The 21,222-nt window shown below is 37.0% G+C and overlaps 2 protein-coding genes across 4 annotated transcripts in view; one reads left to right on the top strand and one right to left on the bottom strand.

Moving 5' to 3' along the window:
* UHRF2 (ubiquitin like with PHD and ring finger domains 2) overlaps positions 1 to 18,114 on the top strand; it is a 93,958-nt gene extending 75,844 nt beyond the window's left edge. For 2 of the 3 annotated variants that reach the window (XM_049794303.1, XM_049794305.1), the window contains exons 10-16: positions 8,889 to 8,995; positions 10,956 to 11,118; positions 11,851 to 11,988; positions 12,803 to 12,926; positions 13,332 to 13,495; positions 15,448 to 15,546; positions 17,051 to 18,114. In XM_049794303.1, coding sequence (XP_049650260.1) covers positions 8,889 to 8,995; positions 10,956 to 11,118; positions 11,851 to 11,988; positions 12,803 to 12,926; positions 13,332 to 13,495; positions 15,448 to 15,546; positions 17,051 to 17,197 — 942 coding nt within the window. In that variant the 3' untranslated portion in view covers positions 17,198 to 18,114. The remainder of the gene's footprint in view (positions 1 to 8,888; positions 8,996 to 10,955; positions 11,119 to 11,850; positions 11,989 to 12,802; positions 12,927 to 13,331; positions 13,496 to 15,447; positions 15,547 to 17,050) is intronic. The other variant, XM_049794304.1, reaches the window with a different exon arrangement.
* A 1,931-nt stretch (positions 18,115 to 20,045) lies between these two features.
* The window catches only part of GLDC (glycine decarboxylase), a 50,019-nt gene continuing 48,842 nt past the window's right edge, over positions 20,046 to 21,222 (bottom strand). Inside the window, exon 25 of the mRNA XM_049794741.1 lies at positions 20,046 to 20,855. Coding sequence (XP_049650698.1) covers positions 20,712 to 20,855 — 144 coding nt within the window. The 3' untranslated portion in view covers positions 20,046 to 20,711. The remainder of the gene's footprint in view (positions 20,856 to 21,222) is intronic.

Below are 21,222 nucleotides of genomic sequence, written 5' to 3'. Positions count from 1 at the left end.
TGAAGCTTAATCTCATTCTTAATTACATGCATATAAAATGTTTGCACATTAATCTCTCTTTGTAAAGTTTAACCTTGAATTTTAGTGACAAGTTACATAGCTTACCTATTTAAGATACAGTATTACACTAGTTAGCTTTAGAGTCTTAAATATGTTAATATTGTTAATCTTCTGGTCTTGTTCTTGATAGTAACCATAATAGGAAAGTTAGCTGAAGAAATTGAGAAATTTTTCAGGAATTTAAAATCTAAGAATTATTTCAGAATAGAGTAAAATTTAAAAACTAGATATTGGACATTAACAGTGATTGTGCAATCACAGTGTTCATGATAAAAGTATTTTGACTTGTCTATTCGTCAAATCAAGCAGCTGAAGAAATTTCACTTCTGTGTTGAAAAATTGCCCTTCTATTTTGTGTCATTGTTATGTATAGGGGTTAAAACTGCTGATTATTTTCAAAAGTTTCAAGATCCATGTTTCTGTTGGGTTGAGGTAGTGTTGTAAAGATGGTCAATTAATTGTGTGGTATGCTTAGTTTAATCTGAACAAAGATTGTTTCTTCTTTAAGTGCTTTTGCATATAGGATCATACGGGAAATCTCTGAAGTGAGATTCAGAATCTCTTGGAGAATAATATCTGCTGTGATCATTCGCATCCTCTTGTAAAAGATTCTGAGAGTATAAAAGAGAATAGCATCTCTAATGACTCAGAAGGGACCCCAGGCAAATATACTCATTGCTTAGGTTCGTTGATATTTTATACCAAACCCATTCAGTGCCTGGAACACAGCATTCACAAACCACTTCATGAAATGGCTTGCTGTCCATTTTAAATGTTCTGTGTCTTTGCATTAATCTTGTGTGTGGGTAATCAGTTCCAAGGTGTCAGTATAACTGTTACTCCACTTGTTTGAAATAGTCCAATTGGAAATAAACAGTATTTAGCTCACTAGACTTGCCTAAGGCCTGTGATGACAATATACTGTTTCAGAACCTCTGCTTAGTGTGCATTGCACAGTGAAAGCACTTGATCACTTCCACCAGTGCCAAGGGTGCAGTGCCAGTACTGTAGTGAACTGCATACTTAAATGGCTTTAAATCCAAATCAAGTGGCAATAGGAGCCTCATGTCTGAGGTAAAGTGTTTTATATCCAAAGGCCGTTGTGAGTTGCAGTTTACCTAGATACGTGTGGATGACCTGCTGCTTTATTAACCAGTTTGCTGAGTTTACCTGAGTCATCTGAATCCAGTGTGAACCCTAGTACAAAGGAGATGTGGTATCCTATATAAATTTTCTGGATTATCATGCCATGCTGACTACGTTACCAAGGGAACAGTTCCTTTTCAGTTTTCCCAACTCTGTTCAATAGTATGGAGAATCCAACATAACAAGTTTGTTACAGCCATTACATTGAGTGTCTCTCTATTGTGAGTTACCTGGATTGAGTATGTAGCTGAAAACCTGATGCTTAGCACCATGAAACTTGCCGTTTTCAAAAGTTGTCACGTTTCCAAGGTGTAAGCGCCCTTCTGGTTTCGGACCTGCTTGGACCTCCAACATATGTGAAAGAGTTCGAGTATCTTGCTATACGATAGCTACCAAATATCTTCCTTTTCACTCAGATGTGTTACTTGTCCACTCTTCTTACCTCTGATACTAAAGACATACTTGACATCATTTGAAGGGCCGTATCTTTAATACCTCTTACCAGTGTTTCAGATTTGCAGAACAGATCCTATTCTGCAACAGTTTCCTCTCCATCTGTTATTCCATATTGTTAGCTATCAGTCCATACAAAATGCTAATTAATGCTAAAATGCTAAAAAATACCTTTCTTGCATTATTTTCTGAATTTCATTGTCTCCTCTGTGCCTGCATTATATGAAGAATTACCTTCACATTCTGAAAAGCCTTACTTTGTTACACAGATGCTTTTTGTCATTTTTCACTGCTAACACTACAGCTCTCAAAGTAGTCTTATCTGCCTATTTGTCAGCTTCTTTCATAATGAGGTGTGAAATCTGTGTCTAAACTGCCCCTATCTGTGCTTATCCAGAGTTCATTTGCAGGACTTTGCATAGCTGGTTGTTTCTAAAGCATTGAGGAACCCATTTGACACAAGATAAAGCAGATTAAAAAGCAGAAATTAATGTTGCTAATGCTTAGCAAAGCATCATTTAGCTGTTTTTTACATTTCATGCTTTCCAAGAAACATTCTGTCTGGCATAGTGCCTTAGGTCAAGGATGTAGGCCTTGGTTTCTGTTTGTGAATGCCTAACATACTGAAATTTTTTCTTTCTGAAATTCATGCATTTTCAAGAGACATTAGTCATATTAGTGCAACATATGGAGTATCATCAATCTATTCCTTCATAAAATTCTGAAGGATCAGCATAATTTACTAATCTTTGTTGCGTCAAACCATGAGTTTCTTGCTGGACTTAATAGATTTTTCACATGAACGCTTATTAATTCTTATGAATTAAGCATTTATTTAAATACAGGAAATGAAAAAAGGATAAAACTAAGAAATTCTAATTATATGTATAGAGATAAATGAATGTCAAGTAGTAAGTGCATGTCTTTTAGACAGGCAAGATTTTCCTTGCCTTGCTTTAACTAGGATTATAGTAGGCTAATTAAATTACTCATACAGGTTGCAGGATTTTTTTCCCTTAGAAAAGCAATCACTCAGTAATCTCTAACAGGTAGGTAGTCAAAAATGATTGTAATTAAAAAATGTTGTCTCAAAAATCTTTTGTACCTCCTAAGTAATGTCCCATTACAAAAAAATGTCTTTGACCTGAAAAGGCTTTCTGTGTGTTTTATCTTTGGTGAACCTCATTTGAAGTCAGAACTGATATTGAACAGAGCAGAAAATAATGAATCCAGATTGGGTAGCCTGAATTATTTACATATTAATGTTTAGTTTAAAGGTCTGGTAGTCCACCATTTTGGCACTGAACATGGAAAGGAGTAAGAAAAACCTCAGAAAGCGCTGCACATACAGTAGTTGTCTAGTACTTTCACTTGGGAGTTATTTTTCAAAATGTTGACCTACTTCCATCACCAGTTAGCCACCTGTTTTGAAGCTGTCTTACTGTTCAGAATTTCAGACTGGCTAACACTAAAATGGTTAAATGTTTTCATTGTGGTGGAACATGCCACGATACTGTCAGGTTCTTGCTGTGAAGGGTGGTTGTGGGGAAGAATCAGAAGCACTGATTATGATATATTCAAGCTTGCACTTAATGCAAGGGTTTTTTTATTGATTTATAAATTAAATGTGTAATTTAGCCCTTCCTTTTTTAATTGGCACCTTTTACTGCATTGCTAAACCATGAAATTATCACAAATAAATCAGGCAATTGGGCAGGTAGACCAGTTCTGTCAGCACTTATGTGCATACAGACTTATGAGACTTTAATGGAGATGAATGATGACATGATTCAGTTTCAGGTACTCCCACTACTAGGGAAAGAAAATCCTTTCAAATATAATTGTCCAATAGTTAATATTTGTCTTGAATTTAATAACTTCATTTAAAAAGGCTTAGTGCTTTTTTTATTTTGCTTTGTCATATTAATCAAAATCTTAGCCTCTATTCATTATGTTTCACTGAGGTGAAACTGATGAATCAAGGGGTTGATGAACTGATGAAATTTTATATCAAAATTTCTTATATCAAAAAAGCCAATAAGACACTGTTGTTGTTATTGTTCAGACTGAAGATTAAAGCTCACTGTGGTGGATTGACCCTGGCTGGATGCCAGGTGCCCACTAAAGCTGCTCTATCACTCCCCTCCTCAGCTGGACGGGGGAGAGAAAATACAATGAAAGGCTCATGGGTCGAGATAAGGACAAGGGACATCACTCACCACTTACGGTCACAAGCAAAACAGACTCAACTTGGAAATTAGTTTAATTTATTACCAATCAAATCAGAGCAGGATAATGCAGAATAACAACTAAATCTCAAAAGACCTTACCCCCACCCCTCCCTTCTTCCCAGGCTTAACTTTACTTACGATTTCTTGCCCTCCTCCTCTCCAGTGGCACAGGGGGATGGGGAATGGGGGTTGCAGTCAGTTCATCACACATTCTCTGCCGCTCCTTCCTCCTCACAGGGAGGACTCCTCACACTCTTCCCCGGCTCCAGTGTGGGTTCTTTCCTGCGGGAGACAGTTTTCCATGACCTCTTCCAATGTGGGTCCTTCCCATGGGCTGCAGTTCTTCACAAACTGCTCTAGCCTGGGTCCCTTCCATGGGCTGCAGTCCTTCAGGCACAGGCTGCTCCAGTGTGGGTCCCCTGCGGAGTCACAAGTCCTGCCAGAAAACCTGCTCCAGCATGGGCTCCTCTCTCCATGGGGTCCCAGGTCCTGCCAGGAGCCTGCTCCAGCATGGGCTTCCCACAGGGTCACAGCCTCCTTCAGGCACCCACCTGCTCCGATGTGGGGTCCTCCCCAGGCTGCAGGTGGATATCTGCTCCACCGTGGACCTCCATGGGCTGCAGGGGGACAGGCTGCCATCTCACCATGGGCTGCAGCGGGACAGCCTGCCTCACCATGGTCTTCCCCACAGGCAGCAGGGGAATCTTTACTCCAGCACCTGGAGCATCTCCTCCCCCTCCTTCTTTGCTGACCTGGGTGTCAGCGTTTCTCTTACATGTTCTCACTCCTCTCTCCGGCAGCTGTTGCTGCTCCCCAGGGTTGGGGTTTTTTTCCCCTTAAATATGTTATCCCAGAGGCACTACCACCATCGCTGATGGGCTCGGCCTTGGCCATTGGCAGGTCTGTCTTGGAGGTGGCTGACATTGGCTGTATCGGACATAGTGGAAGCTTCTAGCAGCTTCTCACAGAAGCCAGCCCTGTAGCCCTCCAGCTACCGAAACCTTGCCACACAAACCCAATACACTCATCTAGAAGAAGTTTGTGTTCATAATAGCATATTTTACTAACTGATCAATGCAATTTTTATGTGTATGTTGGGACCAAACTTTGAAATCTGAGTATAATACAAGAGGTGTTAATGAAAAGGGAAAATAATTGAGAGGTATCTTGAGATAGCTGATATTCCAGTAAATTGAAGTAGCTAATGCCCCTGTCAGCTGCTGTATAAAAGCAACCCATAGAAATAATGTCATTGAACATTTAGGCAGAATTCAAAATCTTACTTTTTTTGTTCTCCATTATCTCTTTGTTAGACTTACAACCGATTATGTAACAACATTGAAATAGTGGAGTGTAATTTAATAAAACTGACCATCTGCTTACATTGTATGTCTGAGGCTGACTGGCTTATAGTACTAGAGCTTCAGGCTCATCTTCCACTCAAATGCCCCAATATGAGATACTGGGTCAATGTTCCTGTGGCTGAAGTTCATTTGCTCTGTGACATGATTAAGCTTTACATACAGGACAGTTAAGAAGTAACTTTATGGAGGCAACATAAGAAAATGAGACATACAGAAGGCATTAAGAGAAGACAGAATAACAAAGGTTTTACTAGCTGTTGAAAGAATGTTTTGGTGCAAGAAAGTTGAATTAAGCTGTGGAAAGCAGAAGAGAAATGCCAGAGTTACATATTTTGAGGTAAGAAAATGGGTAAAAGGTAGGAAGAAGGAAAAGAAGGGAAAATATAAGATTGTTTTAATAGCCTTTTCGACAGTTATTTTAAAGAAGTGAAGAACATTTTAAAAATGTTATTAAAGAACATACAGACATCAATAATTCCTTTGACCAAATGTTTTCTTGAACTGTTGAATGCAGTATTTACAGCAGTATCAGTATCTTAAGCTCTGCTTTCTGATCCTCTTGAGAAAAAAATAGCTTTCTGCCTTTACCTGTCACATACAGGCTATCAGTCGAACAGTTATGGGTCGTAGGAAGATCCTGCATTGTCTCTAGATAGACTTAGAACTCAAAGCTATTGAGAAATTGTTTTAATGAGTCATTACTCATCAAAAGATCCCAAATAATAAGCTGTGTGAATATTCCTGGCATATTCCACTTTCAAAGTAAAACTCCATAACCAGGATGGAAATAGGTTCTATAGGTCTCCCATTAGGTCTCCATACTACCAGTATCCCCATTTTACTTACACTTATCACGGGCTGTATTCATTTCCACATTTTTTCCACTCTAAGAACTCTGTGTCTGTACATCACTTACTCTTGCCATTCTAGATTTTCTGTCTCTACAACCACTTACATATTCTCATGGGCTTTCTTCCTCCCCTTGTTTAGGAGTTGCTCTCATATCAGAGGTTCAAATGTCCTCCCAATTTCTCTTCATCCAGTCCAAATCAGTGCCCTATATGGCAAGATCTCTGTCATTTTCCTCCAATCCTAGGAAATGTGTGTCTTTGTTCCCTGAAATCCTTTTTTTTTTAATATATATGTCTGATGTGAAATAAGTGAATGTTGTTCTTCTGGGAAGCAAAGCAGAAATGAGCCTTCCTTACACTGGGGGGTGTTAAAAGATGCCATCTTCTTGTTATTTGACCTGTTACAGTTGTGCTCCATAGCTGTTCCATTTCTCCTCCATTTTCCTTCCCCTGGATTACCAGTTTTCCCCAAATCCATAGTTTTGCCTATTTATGCATAGAACAGAACACTTGGATAATTAAGGAGAACCAAATGTAACCTGTCAAGTGTGGAATCTATTCAAGAGGTGAGCATGTGTACATAGGCCTTGTATCTGTGCTATCTTCAAGCACAATGTCGTGTGGTTGCCTGTGGTTAAAGAGTACCACCCAGAGAACCACTCAGTCTTTCTCTGAAGACACTGGAAGTTTGATGTTTTTAGGCCTTTTACATTTAACCCATTTTTCATAGGAGTGTGTTCCAGTAGGTAATTATGAATACTGTTGCATTTATGCCTTCATACTTGGTTTTTTGGCTTAAGTCTATAGTGATTTGTCCTTGATATATGTTTGTCTGTTATGCCAAAAAAAAAAAGTCTGTTCAGTACTTTCTTCCAATGAAGATTGTTCTACCTAGTTGGTAAACAAAACCATTTGTCAAGAACCTGTCTTGTCTTGTAAATAATTTTCTCCGTCTTGCTCACATACGTAGTGTTTCTGTCTTTCCTCTATTTTTTTTTACATTCTTATATATGTGTTATTTCAATATTTGTCTCAACATTGTGCTCTAAAAAGAGGGAAAAATCACCTTCCAGTTTCAGTTTATTTCTGCTTATACATCAAAAAACTGCCTTAGCACTTTTCCCCACTCTGCTACACCATGAACATGCATCCAGTCTCTTCTTTGTTATGAAGCCTAAATCATTCTGGATTCATGACTTTCCAAGATACATCTTTCTGGTTTTCTGAACTTGGCACAAGCTTCTTATTCAGTATTAAAATACAATTTGTTTGAACGGGCCTGATTCATCAAGCAAACCATCCCTATTCATCATATTATTATCACAGTCATCTTTGTGTGATCTGCGCATTTTGTTTATCTTGACAATCACTGAAAAATTGAGCATAGCTCAATTCTGTGATACCTGATTTTATACTATTTATTTTACATGCTGTCTTAGTAAATAGTTCTTGTCTTGTTGGTCTTTCATTCTTTTGAAGTTGTGTCATTATTGTCCTCATACAACATCATTCTATTACTGCTATTTTTTAGAGGTTCATTGAGCAGAGTAAGTAGACTGTTTTAAGAAAGGAAATACCAGAGTTTATGTATGTCTTTGTTAGGTTTTGATTATTTTTTAACTTAATAGCACTTGTTTGTTATTATGTCTAGATAAATTTTGAATGAGAAATACTCTAATACTGCAGCTGAATTTCTGTTAGGTTTTCCCTACACAGAATAAAATAAAATAATTTCTATAATTAATCTATGGCCTTGTTCAACCAGCATTTCTCTTTCTAACTTTCTCTTTTTCTGCTGTTGTCAGTCATGAAATATCTGTAACAGTCTTGCACTGGATCCTTAATAATTTCAGACTTTTAATAGTGGTAAGAAATTGACTGAATTTTACTACTGCATACAAATATGTTCAGATTTTTGCTATAAAAATTCATATAAACATTATTTTCCTATTAAGTAGTTATCGTCAACTACTGCTTCACGCTTTGTGCAAAATTTGCATCTCCAAAGATATATCATATTAAATATATTTGTAGAATATATATATTTCTAGAAATGCTTGTATTTGCCAAGAGTAATATGAATTTTTGTGATACATTTCCTAAAGAAAACAGTATTACTGGCTTTACTTATGTGTATGTAGATTTTGACTGTTTTCATGGTTCACGGTAAAAGATTCTATCAACCTTCCTTTGATTTAAAGAAAATTCTATGTAGAAAGTATACTACAGAATTGTATCATGTTACAAAATGCAAATTAAATGAACTTAAACTCTTACTAGTTCAGAAGAGCTAGGATTATTAATGCATTAAAGCACCTGCCTTGTACATAAGGCAGACCTGTTTGTACTTACTAGTACTTAGCCCCTTGCACAAGCTGAAGTGATCCCTCCAAGGTATTTATTATGTATTTTACAAACATGATATTCTTGTAAACTAAATGAAAGCTCTCGAGCAAGTAACCACTTGCTAAAATGTGTTCCCTTCCTCACTTTTTTTTTCTTTCCCCAAAAATAGGATTTTAAGAGATGCAAAAGTCCAATTTTTTAAGGCAGGCAATTTTTTAATAAGAGTTTTCTGGACAATATGTTCCATCCAGACCAGTAGCTTTGTGCTGGCACAGCTACTGTAGGACAGTGATGCTGAAATTGAAAACACATCTTTTCATGCTTTGGATTATAGGTTTTTTTCTGTCTGAGTAAATAGAACAAATGAAGTCACATTTTTTGTAAATTGAGTTGCTTTACTTTGGAGTGTTAAAATGAAGGATAATCTTCTTGTGCAGGATCGAGGAGATGAATTCACTTACACTGGGAGTGGGGGTAGAGATCTTTCTGGCAATAAAAGGATTGGAGAACATTCATTTGATCAGACATTGACACACATGAACAGGTAAGTTTTGAAGATAAAATTAAAAAGTATTCCAAAACAAATAGCTGGGTTGTAGTGCTTTAATCTAAAACTAACATTTTGCAATATTCATTTACTCTTGTACATGCTGCTTTTGTAAACAGTAGTGCCTCTTGCTGCTAAGAGGCATTTTATCAAGCATTATGTTTTGTTGATTTAAAGAAACACACACCTCAATGAAATATGTTACTGTATTGCTGGTGCAGCTAGTAGTCATGTCTGGTTGAAATTGTCCTACAGTTTCCTTCAGAGGACTCTGTTTTAATTTAATGAGAAGTTTGTCAAAACTCTTGGGTGGAAGTTTTCTATTCTGGGTGTTTCTTTTTAAATTTCTTCTTCAATGGGTAAATAAGTTACAAAATTTAAGTAGGAAGAAAACATGTTCATTTTCCCATGTTAAAAGAAGTCTTTTCTATTTTGCTGGCCCTTTCTTCCATCATAGTTTTCTATGAAAAGCAAGGAATTAGGGTGTTGCTTTATCAAAAGCAGGTGCTTAAAAAAGAAGATATATGTCCAAAAGTTTAATTAGACATCTGCTTAAAGTGTTTTTATGTCTTCTAAAAGCCTGACTGAATGAAGAGATCTCCATCCTTTTCTGTTTCCAAGAGCATAACCTGTTAGGCAGCTGACCACTTAACAACTGTGGGATGCTGATATTGACTGAGACCTTTTCTCTGCTAGGTCTGCTTTTAGATATGATCTGCTCCTGTCAAGCAGAGTGGAGAGGGATTCTTTCAAGCTTTTTGGTGGTGCTTAGAGGAAAAGCGTGACTTGGCTGCTGAGAAAGGGGGGGGGAGAGAGAGGGAGGGACATGATGTGAACAAGAACAAGGAGGGAGGGAAGGTAGAAGTAAGTTTAAGCAAAAGTTTTACAAGCATATTTAGTGAATAGAGCAAACTTGCTTTGGGAAACAGAATTAAAAGCTGGACTTCTTAGTCTTAGCATTTCTCTGCTCTTGGCAAATGAGAAATGCACTGACAAAGGCATTAGTGCGCATGGAGTGTAACAAGGTTCTCTCAGTTACTGATTTTGATACAAGTTTTCAGGCACTTTGATAATGAAGATTATGACGATTCCCTGTAGTTGAATCAGTATTGGTTTTGCTTGTCCAGATATTTTTCCTTTTTTAAGTTTTGTTTTTACATAAGAAACGTTTTTAAAGTTGGCATTGTATGCCTGTCCCTCACTGTTCTGTACAAATATGGGTTTTATACTCATACCATGGCTGTTCATAAACCCTGTTATTTCTTCCATTCTGAGATCCATGGTTTGGTTCGAGTCTGATGCTGAAGGGTTTTCAATCCCAGGTCAAATCAGACTGTGGTAGTAGAAATACTGTTCATTACATCAGCCTGGTCTAGTAAGTATTCATACTGTCTTGCTCCAGGTTTCTAGAAGAGGGTCTTTGTGTTGTTAGTGGATAAAGGGGTTTGCTTGTCCTTGAGTTGGCTACCATTATTTAACTCCTGCTGTGAGGCAGTTTATGTATTATGTGAGACATTTCAGTTACTTGGAGGTTTTTGGATGATTTTTTCTCTCTAGTGTTTTTCATCATATTCATTACTTCTGTGTACACAACTTAAAAACCTTAAAATCTGCAGTTAAGGGGGAATAGCAATAGAAGTTTGCCTTTTGTTACAATTTTCTTCCCTCAGTGCTATTTAGGAAGGGCTTATTTTTACAAATGAAGATTATTAAATCTAAAAGGACTGGTTTGTTTTATTTAGCAATATCAGCTGAGTTTTCATCTGGAATCTTGACAACAAACTGTTTGTACCCATTTTTTTCCATCTGCAGTTGTTAAAGAATATACTGAAAAGTTCTGTGCTGCTTGATAAAGTGTAATTAGACAAGGAAAATAGATATGACTTAATTACATTAATTCGCAAAAATCTGTTGTGTGAAGCAATCTAGTTTATGAAGGTTTTGACTCTCTCTCTAGGGCATTAGCCCTTAACTGTGATGCCCCACTGGATGACAAAAATGGAGCAGAGTCTAAGAACTGGAGAGCTGGTAAACCAGTCAGAGTAGTGCGCAGTTCAAAAGGACGGCGAATCAGCAAATATGCCCCAGAGGAAGGCAACAGATATGATGGCATTTACAAGGTACTCTGATTTCTACTAAGTGCAACATAACATTTTTCTTCAGCTGTTTTAAAAAGTCTCATGTGTGTTACATCGCAAATTCTTCATTATTACTTAAAAGAAATAATTCTTTTTTCTCTATGATAGATTTTTAGCCTTAGTTTATTCTGCAAAGAACTGAAATGAAGCTATTCAGAGCAGTGATAATAGAACATAATCCAAAATAGGATATATAAAATTAAATATGTAAGCTATTTATAAGTGCTTACTGACCACATACAAAGCATATTATAAACCATATTATTTCTTCCATTCTGAGATCCATGGTTTGGTTTGAGTCTGATTCTGAAGGGTTTTCAATCCTGGGTCAAATCAGGGAGTGGTAGTAGAAATACTACTGTTCATTACGTTAGCTTGGTCTAGTAGGTATATATATGGTTTATATATATACTGAGCAGACATATTATGTGCATATTCATCCCTGGAAATCTAATAATTTCCTCACTTCTTCCAACTATATCCTAGCTTTCTGTGCATTTAATGGCTTCTCAGCATCTGATATAAAGGTGTATGCCCTTTAAGAGCACTGTATTTATCAAAAATAGAAAAATTTTTTACCTGAGGGAAAAGCTGCTGTACAATAGTAATATATAACTTAGTCTTCTCATTTCTTCTTGAATAATTAAAGTATGACTATATGCACGTGTTTGACTTGTGATGAAATAATGGCAGAAGTTTTATATTGTTCTTTAGGTGGTGAAATATTGGCCAGAAATTGGAAAATGTGGATTTTTAGTTTGGCGTTATCTTCTGAGGAGAGATGATGTTGAGCCTGCACCTTGGACTTCAGAAGGAATGGAGCGGTCAAAGAAACTGGGTCTGAGTGTACAGGTTCGAATCAGGACTCGCAGAGTTGGTTTTATTCTCAGTTCCAGTAAACGAATTCCAGAAATAGAAATCAGTTAAATTAAAGCCCTGGGTTTTTTTCTTGTACTTCACCGTGACAGGCTTTAATGCCAAAACCCACTACAGATTATCTGCAGACTGAAAGAATCCTGTAATAGTAGCACAGTAGAAGGAAGGGTGGATGAACCTTTTGCCTTAACAGTGAATTGCTTTGCATATATGAGCTGGAAAATTAAGAGTTTGAATCCAGTGTTGTGATCCTTAGGCTGGAAAGAATTACAAGCAACTGTTGTTATAGCTGAGTCTGAGAAATCGAAAAACCTGTGCATTTTTTGTATTTTTCTCTCCATGTGACTGAGCATTTTGTATAGATAGTGTATTTCAGGCACAGAAATAAACTGACCCATGAGGACTTGGACATTGCAGAACCCATGAAAGATAGAAAGAATTAACATGCTGTTTCTTTTCTCAGCAAGGCAATGGTGTATCTTACAGCATACCAACATCTTAAACTTTGCCTAACTGATTTGTATAGCTGTAAGGGTCATAGATTGGGTTCTCAGGTTCCTTTTAATACAATGGAGTCTGGATTAGATTCTTTGCCTTGACTATACTTTCTTAATAATAGATAATAATTTAAATGTTTTCTGCGTCATGTAGGAATTTAAAAATTATTTTGTAAATTATTTCAATATGTAATCACAAGGTTTTAAAGTCTTTTAGAAATTAGTCTTGTTGGTATTTAGGAATTCCTGGATGCCAGTGGTTTTGTTTTAAATCTATGCTTTTTTTATTTCAGTATCCAGAAGGTTATTTGGAAGCCATGGCTAGTAAGGAGAAGAAGGATAAGGTTAAAAAGCAAACTGTGAAACAGGAGCCAACCAGCCAGAGTAATGGAAACCAGAAAAGGACAATTGATGATGGTATTTCTTTTTAATTTTTTAGCATTTATCAGTGAAGTCTGTCATGTTACGTTCATTAAGCCAGTAGCATGAAACTTTGTGGAAGTCTGAAGTTATTTGTAATACTAATGTAAATTGATAAGTACATGCTCTGTAATTTAGTAGTAGTGTAGGGATCTTACCTTATTTACTACTCTTACGGGATTTTTTTTCCTCTTAAGCTCTGTAGTAAAGTGAAGTCTTCTGTACAACTGTGTGCTGCAGTCCAGAACAATGCTGAACAGTATGAGCTGGAGTAGGGATTTGATTGCTACATTTCATGGGTGTAATCCATGTTTTAGCTGTCTAGAAACAGTTTTGTCTTCCCCTTTTACTAGTTCAGACTAACACTCTGTTGTTACTCTGTCTGATGGTAATAATCTTAAGCAGGTATAGAGGAACCTACGAATACACCCAAAGCCATGAGGATGGGAGATGGAGGGAAAGGAGAGGCTTTCCAGCTGACCCAAGAGCAGCAATGGCTGATTAGAGAAGACTGTATGAACCAGAAACTGTGGGATGAAGTACTTGCATCTCTTAAGGAAGGACCAGTATGTTTGCTGCATGCATAGTTTTTAATGTTTACCTTTTCTTTAGACTATTAGGTGAAATCTTGAGTCTCACTTAAAACCTAATGTGCTTTTTGAACTTCTGCTGAATACAGACTGTGTCTAGCTTTATTTTTACTTGTAAGACTTTGATTTCAAGAAAATAATCCTCACTTGTACAATTTGCTATTGATGGCTCAGTTTACACCTGCATAATAGAGATCTTTTCTCACTCAAAAAACATTTTGAAGTTAGAAGTGGCTTTTTTTTGTTTTCATTTTTGAAGTGAGCATGTTTTCTCTGAAATTATACATGTATTTTTGTGCTGTGCTGATGTGAGGAATCAAACACAAAGAAAGGTGGTTCTAGTCACTCCTTTCTGTTGAGACAGAAAATAACTTTATGTTGGAAAATACAGCTTGCTTGCTTTGTTTAAGAAGATAAAAGTACTGTTATCTTCAAATTTAGATATGAAATGAAAATATTTTTGTCAAATCTAGATTATCCCACTCTGTAGAGAGTGAAACTTGAGTAAGAGAAAATACTTTCCTCCCCCTAAATGTCACGAAGATAGCAAGAATAGCTTAAGATTGAAGAGACTATAGACACTACTATAAAAAAAGTCCACAAAAGGAGTATGTCCTGAAATACTGTGTCTATCAGTGATAATTAGTCTTACCAGTGTCAAGTTCATAGTTATTTTAGCTGTTTTGCAGAAGAAATCAAGGCACTAAGAAGTTAAAATAACTTGATAAAACTCAACTCAGTGAAAACCAAACCATAATTTGGAAAATGGGTATCTAAAAATGGACATACATATTTAGTTTATTTGAGAATTACCAGTGACTTTTTATGGTGCTTCTGTAACAGAAGAAGCATCTATAACTCCCTGTTCTTCCACTTACAGTACTAGATTTTGCTGTAATGCTGCTGCAGTTGTCTTTGTGTAGGAAATGTATAAAGTTATTTGCTGTTATCTGTCTTCTGTCCAGTGTCTGTAATGACTAGAAGGAATTTAAGCTCTTACAATTGTGCGTGATGACAGGCAATAGAGATACGTGTTTGTGAAAAGGAGAAAACAGTAATTTAAATGTGGCTGAGAAGTCACTTTTCTACAGATTCCTACCCATGATTTTGGTAAGATTTCCGTCTGGTTGCCCCTAAAGGCAACAGGAATCACTGGTAGTTTTGGGTCGCTATTGTGAAAATGTAAATCTTTCTTCTTGAAACAACCACCTTCCCTTTTAACTAAATAAAATGTGGTTTATGAGGAATCTGGTATTTAAAAAATTATCACAAAGAACTGTATTTTGATTACCCATAGATTTGCTTTTTTTTCTATACCTCAGCTTGTATTCTTGAGATACTTGGAGATCACTGGCATGCCAGAGATAAGCTTGCTTGTCTGTGTAAAACACCTGATATGAATGTATCTTGAGATTCCTCAGAGATGCCCTGAGAAGCTTTAGAAACCAGGGAGGTTGATTTACACACTGCAGAGAATTTGACCTGAGGAGAGAAGAAGCCATTAAGCTAGCCATAACCCGTAAGCACAGGAGCAGGTGCAGAAGTGGCTTTCTTAGCAGAAGTAATTCCCTTGGCAGAGAAACAGAGATCTTTCAGGGACATGCAAATTTCTAGCAGCAGTCAATAAACAGAACTACTAAATTTTCTGACCTACACTAACAGTCATGAGGGGCCCTCCAGTCTGTTTCATTTTGTTCATAACAGTACTCATACAAACAAGTAAATAATCTTTAAAACATTAGTTCTCTGATTTGTGGAAAAGCAGGGAAATTACACAGCTATGGACCTGCTTCCCGATTACTTTTAGAAAGCTGTACTCATGGGTATGGAGGACTTAACTTCTGGAAGTTCATCATCTTTCTGTAATAAGTGGCATTCATGAGAACTGTAATAGAGTTTGTCTTTTTTATTCCTTTGCCCTACACTAGAATTTTCTGAAGAAACTGGAACAATCCTTTATGTGTGTCTGCTGCCAGGAGCTGGTTTACCAGCCAGTGACAACAGAGTGCCTCCACAACGTCTGTAAAGTAAGAATGAACTCAGTCGTGCTCTGGGCTGTTTTCTTGGCTCTGAGACACTAGTCACCAAAGCCATATGTATTTTAGAAAGACAATAATTATTGCCTAACATTCTGAGCAAAAACATGCAACAAGTTTGCATTCAGTGATTGCTGTGTAACCTTAATTTTATGTAATAAAGAGTGGAAGTATGTTTAGTATAGTTCCTGGTAGACATAATGAACGAAGTTTACCATTGCAGTCATTCCTTTGCAATCAGTGGAATTACACTAGAAAATGGTTTGGTCCGGGAGCTAGATGTTGGTACAGTAACACTAATTTAGATTTACATAGTTAAGGAATAAAACCAGATTTTATAATTGTGTAACACTTAAGAGTTGTTGAAAGGATGCAGGGTAAATACAAGAAAATTATTTGAGCTGATTTGGAGTAAATTATGTTATCTTGTTATTCTTGGCATTGTTTATGTTTGGTAGGAGGGCCACAGCAGTCAATTTATAACTCGTGTATCTTAAAACCTTGATCAGTTGGATATAATGTAAGGAGTTTGGAATCAAATTTGTACTAGAGTTAACTTTTGTAACACAGGTGTGTACAGAATCCTGTGCTTAATTGTACGTATTTGAACTGTGCCTGCCATACCTAGCATTTCTGCCTAAGAGCCTAAAAGGACTCAGACTGTTATCATCCTAGAACAATATTTGTTAATGCAAGTTCAAAAAGATATGTATCACTCCGGTAAAAATCGCTGTATTGTTATGGATGGCCTGCACACATAGAATGATTATGGCTTCTTAAAAACCAAAAAGTATTATGAAGGGGTTAATATTCAGAATTGTGGAAATTGGAAAACCATGGAGAAGAGAAAGCTGAATGGCAACCAACTCACAAATCACAGAATTTGAAGATGTCAGTAAATATTTGCAAATACAAAATAACATCCAGTTAAAGTTGTAAGGAATAGTTTGATAGTAATTTGCTATTGCTGTTTGGGCACAGATCTGCCCTGATAAATTTCTGATACTCGGCTCATGGGCTTGGGCTATCTGCAGCCTGTAGTAACGTAATAAGAAGGGCAGCACAGATGCTAATGTGTTAGAGATTGTATTATTCTACATATGTCTTTAAGGCTTAACTGAATCTCATCCAATTGAAATGAAGGTCTGGAAAACTGTAGCAATCTAACCATGAAGCTAGAATGAAGCTGCAGACATGGCTGTGATTCACAGGAAGGCACTAGTGGAAATGAAGGGGAAATCTCAGTAGTGATTTAATTCCTCTCAAGCTTGATGTTTCACATCCCAGCCCAGAGCAGAGTTCCTTTGTTACGACATTTTAGACATAGAGGCACAGGTAGGCACCAGATAACTTGGTAATGACTTCCTTTTTTCCTGGTAGTACGGCAGATAGATTTCATCTTTGGTTTATAGTGATTCCTTAGTTTTTGCTGGGTTAAGCTGTCAGTCTAAAACAAAGTTCTCATAATTCACTTCTCTGTCTTTGTGTGTCCTAGAGTTGTTTACAGCGTTCCTTTAGAGCTGAAGTCTTCACCTGCCCTGCCTGCCGCTATGACCTGGGAAAAGGCTACACCATGGTTCCCAACAAGATACTGCAGACACTACTGGACCAGTTCTTCCCTGGTTACAGTAAAGGACGATGATGTGCTCAGATCCTTCTGTACTTCTCCCAGTGACTTTATAGACAGTAAAGGAGAATAAATATGGGAAATTCAACAGTGGACCAGCCAGCTTGATGGGACTCAATATATTGTCACATTTTGAAGCAGCTAACCCTCTTCCCCTAATAGCCATCTTTTTGGTGTAGTGAGAACTCTAATTCTCAGCTGTCTTTTAACATCAAGGGTAGTTTTGGCCAGTTAACAAATAGTTTTTAAAGGAAAAAAAAAAAAAAGAAAAGCCTCAGCTCTTACTGGCCTAGCTGATGCTTAATTTATGATTTGTTTTTTTGTAACTACCTCAGGACAGAGGAAAATAAATTGTGGGGATGACAAAAAGTTAGTGAAGTTTTAGCTACACACTGCCTCCTGAATATTAGTTGTGCCTGGTCCATGTGGTTTGATTTACAAAAAGAACCCCAAACCAAAACAAAAACCCACAAAAAACAGCAAAAAAACAGAAACAGCACTTAAGCCAGCTGGATTAAAGAACAGCAGATTCTGTGGTGTGCATAATCCTTTTTTGTCTTTTTCTTCTATTATGCTGTATTTTTTTGCAAGAACTGGCTGATTTTTAGTCTATTTTTGTGAGCTTCATTGTGCTTTTCTTGTATCTTATGCAAGTTGACTACTAATGACTAATGAGAACAATATGAATGCATTGTTGCTGCATTAGTGTAAAGTGATCTGTGTTTTTTGCACTTAAAGAGGGTATTCAAGACACTCTAGTTGTGTAAAAAATATTTCATATAAAAAAGCCACTTCTGTATTAGTTAAACTGTATGCTTTTAGTAGGTCTTGTATCAGTGGCAATACATCTACATGGCATTGAAGGCAGTGCTAGCTTGGAGAGGGTTCAAATCGCTTCATATTGTGATCTGAAATTTTATATACAATATATCCCTCCCCCCCCCCCCCCAAATATACCTTATTAAATATTTTATGATTCAGAAAAGTTGCTAATTCTGTTTTTACTATTATCCACTTATTTAAATCATAACATTTTAAAAGAATTTTTTTCAGGTTACTAAATGCTGTCTTTAGGTGGGCTTCTTATTTTTCAGACATGTGGGTTTATATTCCTTAACTCATTTCTCAGGAAAAAATTTATTGAGGAAAAAATCCCAACCACCTGACACCGATATCCATGGGCTCACACATACTCTATACCAGTGGCTGTCATGTAGCTACTCTGGTCTCTACTGAGCATTTAAAGGAAGCTTGTCAGTGCTCAATCCCTGTACCGGAGTCAGAACCCGTCCTGCCCCACTGGCGTTGCCGGTGGTTGCTGCCAGAGCCAGCCTGGTGCAGCTGGGAGCTGTGGGTGCTCTGCACAGCCATCAGTCAGAGATTCCCACCATAGGCATGGGGCTGCACTGACAGCCCATAGCCTGCAAACTAGGCATATATAGAAGGATATATGGAAGTATGTAGGTCATTCTCAGTAATTTTAGATCTTGCCTTTAGCCTGGAGTGGTAATGAACCGGTCCTTGAGATGCACATGGCAGTGCTGTTTTTTCTGGCTCACAATTAGCTTAATGGCTTACTCACTTCATCCGAAGTAACTTCTTTCTCTACCCACTCCCCCCACCCCATTCTACTTAGGATTTTAGTTGCATCCAAAATACGTAATGCTGGTACTGTCTCTCTAGTCACATATCAAAAGAACAGGTGCTGCTGAACAGTTTTGAAAGATTTAATGTGTCAGCTTTTTCTGTGCTTACTAGAATGAGGGTTCAGCCTCTGTTCAGTAGGTGAATTGGTATTAATTAGTGTTAAGCGTACAGTTTAAAAGAGCTGTAGACAGATTCTTACATCCTGTTGAACTTCTGTGTTTTACAAAACAGGTCAGTATTTTATGGGGAAAACAGATGTAATTTTACCTTTGTAACAATCATTGTGTCTGTGCAGTAAGCACTTAAGACTTGTGGCCTTTTACCTGATAGTTGAGTGCTGTGAAATATTTTATACCTTTTAATGTTTTTTTCCATTTGATAGCTTTTACCAATTAATTGATGAGATAAATTTGTCAGTTTGAGGTCAACAATCGGAAGTTCTCTGCTTAATACAAAAAACATGTAAACCAGTTTTTTAATACAACTTCTCAGTGACAGACACAATCAAACAACATCGAACTGCCTTTAACAAACACTAAAGTAGCTTGACAAGACTTTGTGGAGTTAGACTGGCAACACAGAAAGACTCTCCTTTCCTCACGCTATAAGTTTGCAGTGTTTTTTCACAATTCCTGATGCCCTTAGTGCTGTATCAGTGGCTACTGAAAGATGCCCTTTTCAATAGTAAGTAAGTTCCAGAGTATAAAATTCTGATTTTCTTCACTAACTATTTAGATCTCTCTCTGTGTAATGGGTGAGAGGATCAGTTTTATATAAATTTGACTGGGAACAGATTAGAAGAGCTCCTGTTTTAAGGTCTGTGTTCTGGCTACTAACTACTTGAGTGTGGCTTTGTGTGTAGCAGTAGGGCTTTGGTCTCAGGGTGCTGTAGGTATTCTTGGAGGGCCAGAGCTAAAGCTGTGAATCAGTTTTTACACAAGCTGTAGACTTAAAAGACAAAGCAGGACAAGTTGAGTGCATTGTATAAACCAAAGCCAGTGTCCGAAACAAGAGATTTGAGAAACTGTGGAAGGAGAATACTTTGTTAGACAAGATCTAATTTATACCTAAGCAGTTCATAGTCTGTTAGAAAAGGTGTTTCATGCCTTCTCTGGAATAAGAGAAGAGGATTAAATGGAACTACAAGAGGAAACTGATGTGATATAGACAAAAGTTAAGTTTGTCACTGCTCCGTAAAACTGATCATTCTAGCTCATTAAAAAAAATCAGACATTTATTTCAATATTAATCTCTGCCAGTATTTTGCTTTATGTGGAAGCTGTTAACTGCTGTGGCAATTGTGACAAATCAGAACTTTAGCTTCATAATTTCATACCGCACTGTTGGATAAATCCAGCCGAAAAGCTGAAATCCAGAACATGACAACACAAAATTCTGACCAATTTTATTAGAGTACTAACATTGGTAGGTAATAAAAAACCAGCATTAAATATTAACAGTAGCAATGTTAGTGGTAATATGAAAAGTAAATTAAACAATCTACTTCATCTTTTTTTTACAAATTATAAACAATTACTCCTGCAGTTAATATTCGTTACTATTGCCTTATGCATCTGTACCTTTTCTACTTTTTTTAACCATATCTTCCATGGCACTTTGCAAATTGGGTGTTAATTGTTAAAACTTTAGCACAAAACAGACAAAATACTGAATCAAGGCAACTTCAACAGCAACTGCTCTGGAACAATCACATTTTGTTCACACCTAACATATTGATTGTATTTACATTTTAACTGAGCAGTGATTCAATTAACAAACATGGTGATTATCCAAAATATACACAGTATATAAATCCCCTATCAGGTCTGGGAGGAAAAGGCCATCCTGATGGACTCAGTAATCCAGGCAGCTGGAAGCAGTCTTATGAGGATGCTCTCTTCTGTTCAGAAAAGGGAGATTCATAGGCTTCCATTGGTGGGCAGGTACAAACCAGATGTTGATCTCCATATATGTCATCAATGCGAGCAATTGTGGGCCAAAACTTGCTTTCAGGCTTCACAAATGGCTAAGTACAGAAGAAAAAACAACGATTTTAATTTTTCTACCAAGCAAACCTATGTAATTGTAATAGACATTAGAAGTTTTAAGAATGACAAATGCTGGAAAAGTGGATTTTTTAAAGTGAAGTCATACTTCAAATCTATTTGCAGTCCCTGAAAGTTAACAAGCATGTATAGTAGAGTTGGCAGTCAAAAGAATATTTAGATTTTCAAAAATGTATAACCATGTCCTCTAACAAATGCTTGCAAAGAAGTTGTTGTGGGATAAAAGAAAACTATGACCCTTTGAATAACTGGTTCACAGATAGGAACCAAGGAAAAGTGGAGGAGACTACCAAGACCTGTGCTGTTCAAGATAGCTGTAATATAACA

Source organism: Accipiter gentilis, chromosome Z (assembly GCF_929443795.1).
Source record: "Accipiter gentilis chromosome Z, bAccGen1.1, whole genome shotgun sequence".
NCBI lineage: Eukaryota > Metazoa > Chordata > Aves > Accipitriformes > Accipitridae > Astur > Astur gentilis.
Note: the sequence above shows the minus strand (reverse complement) of the source record. Positions and strands in the feature narration are given on the sequence as shown.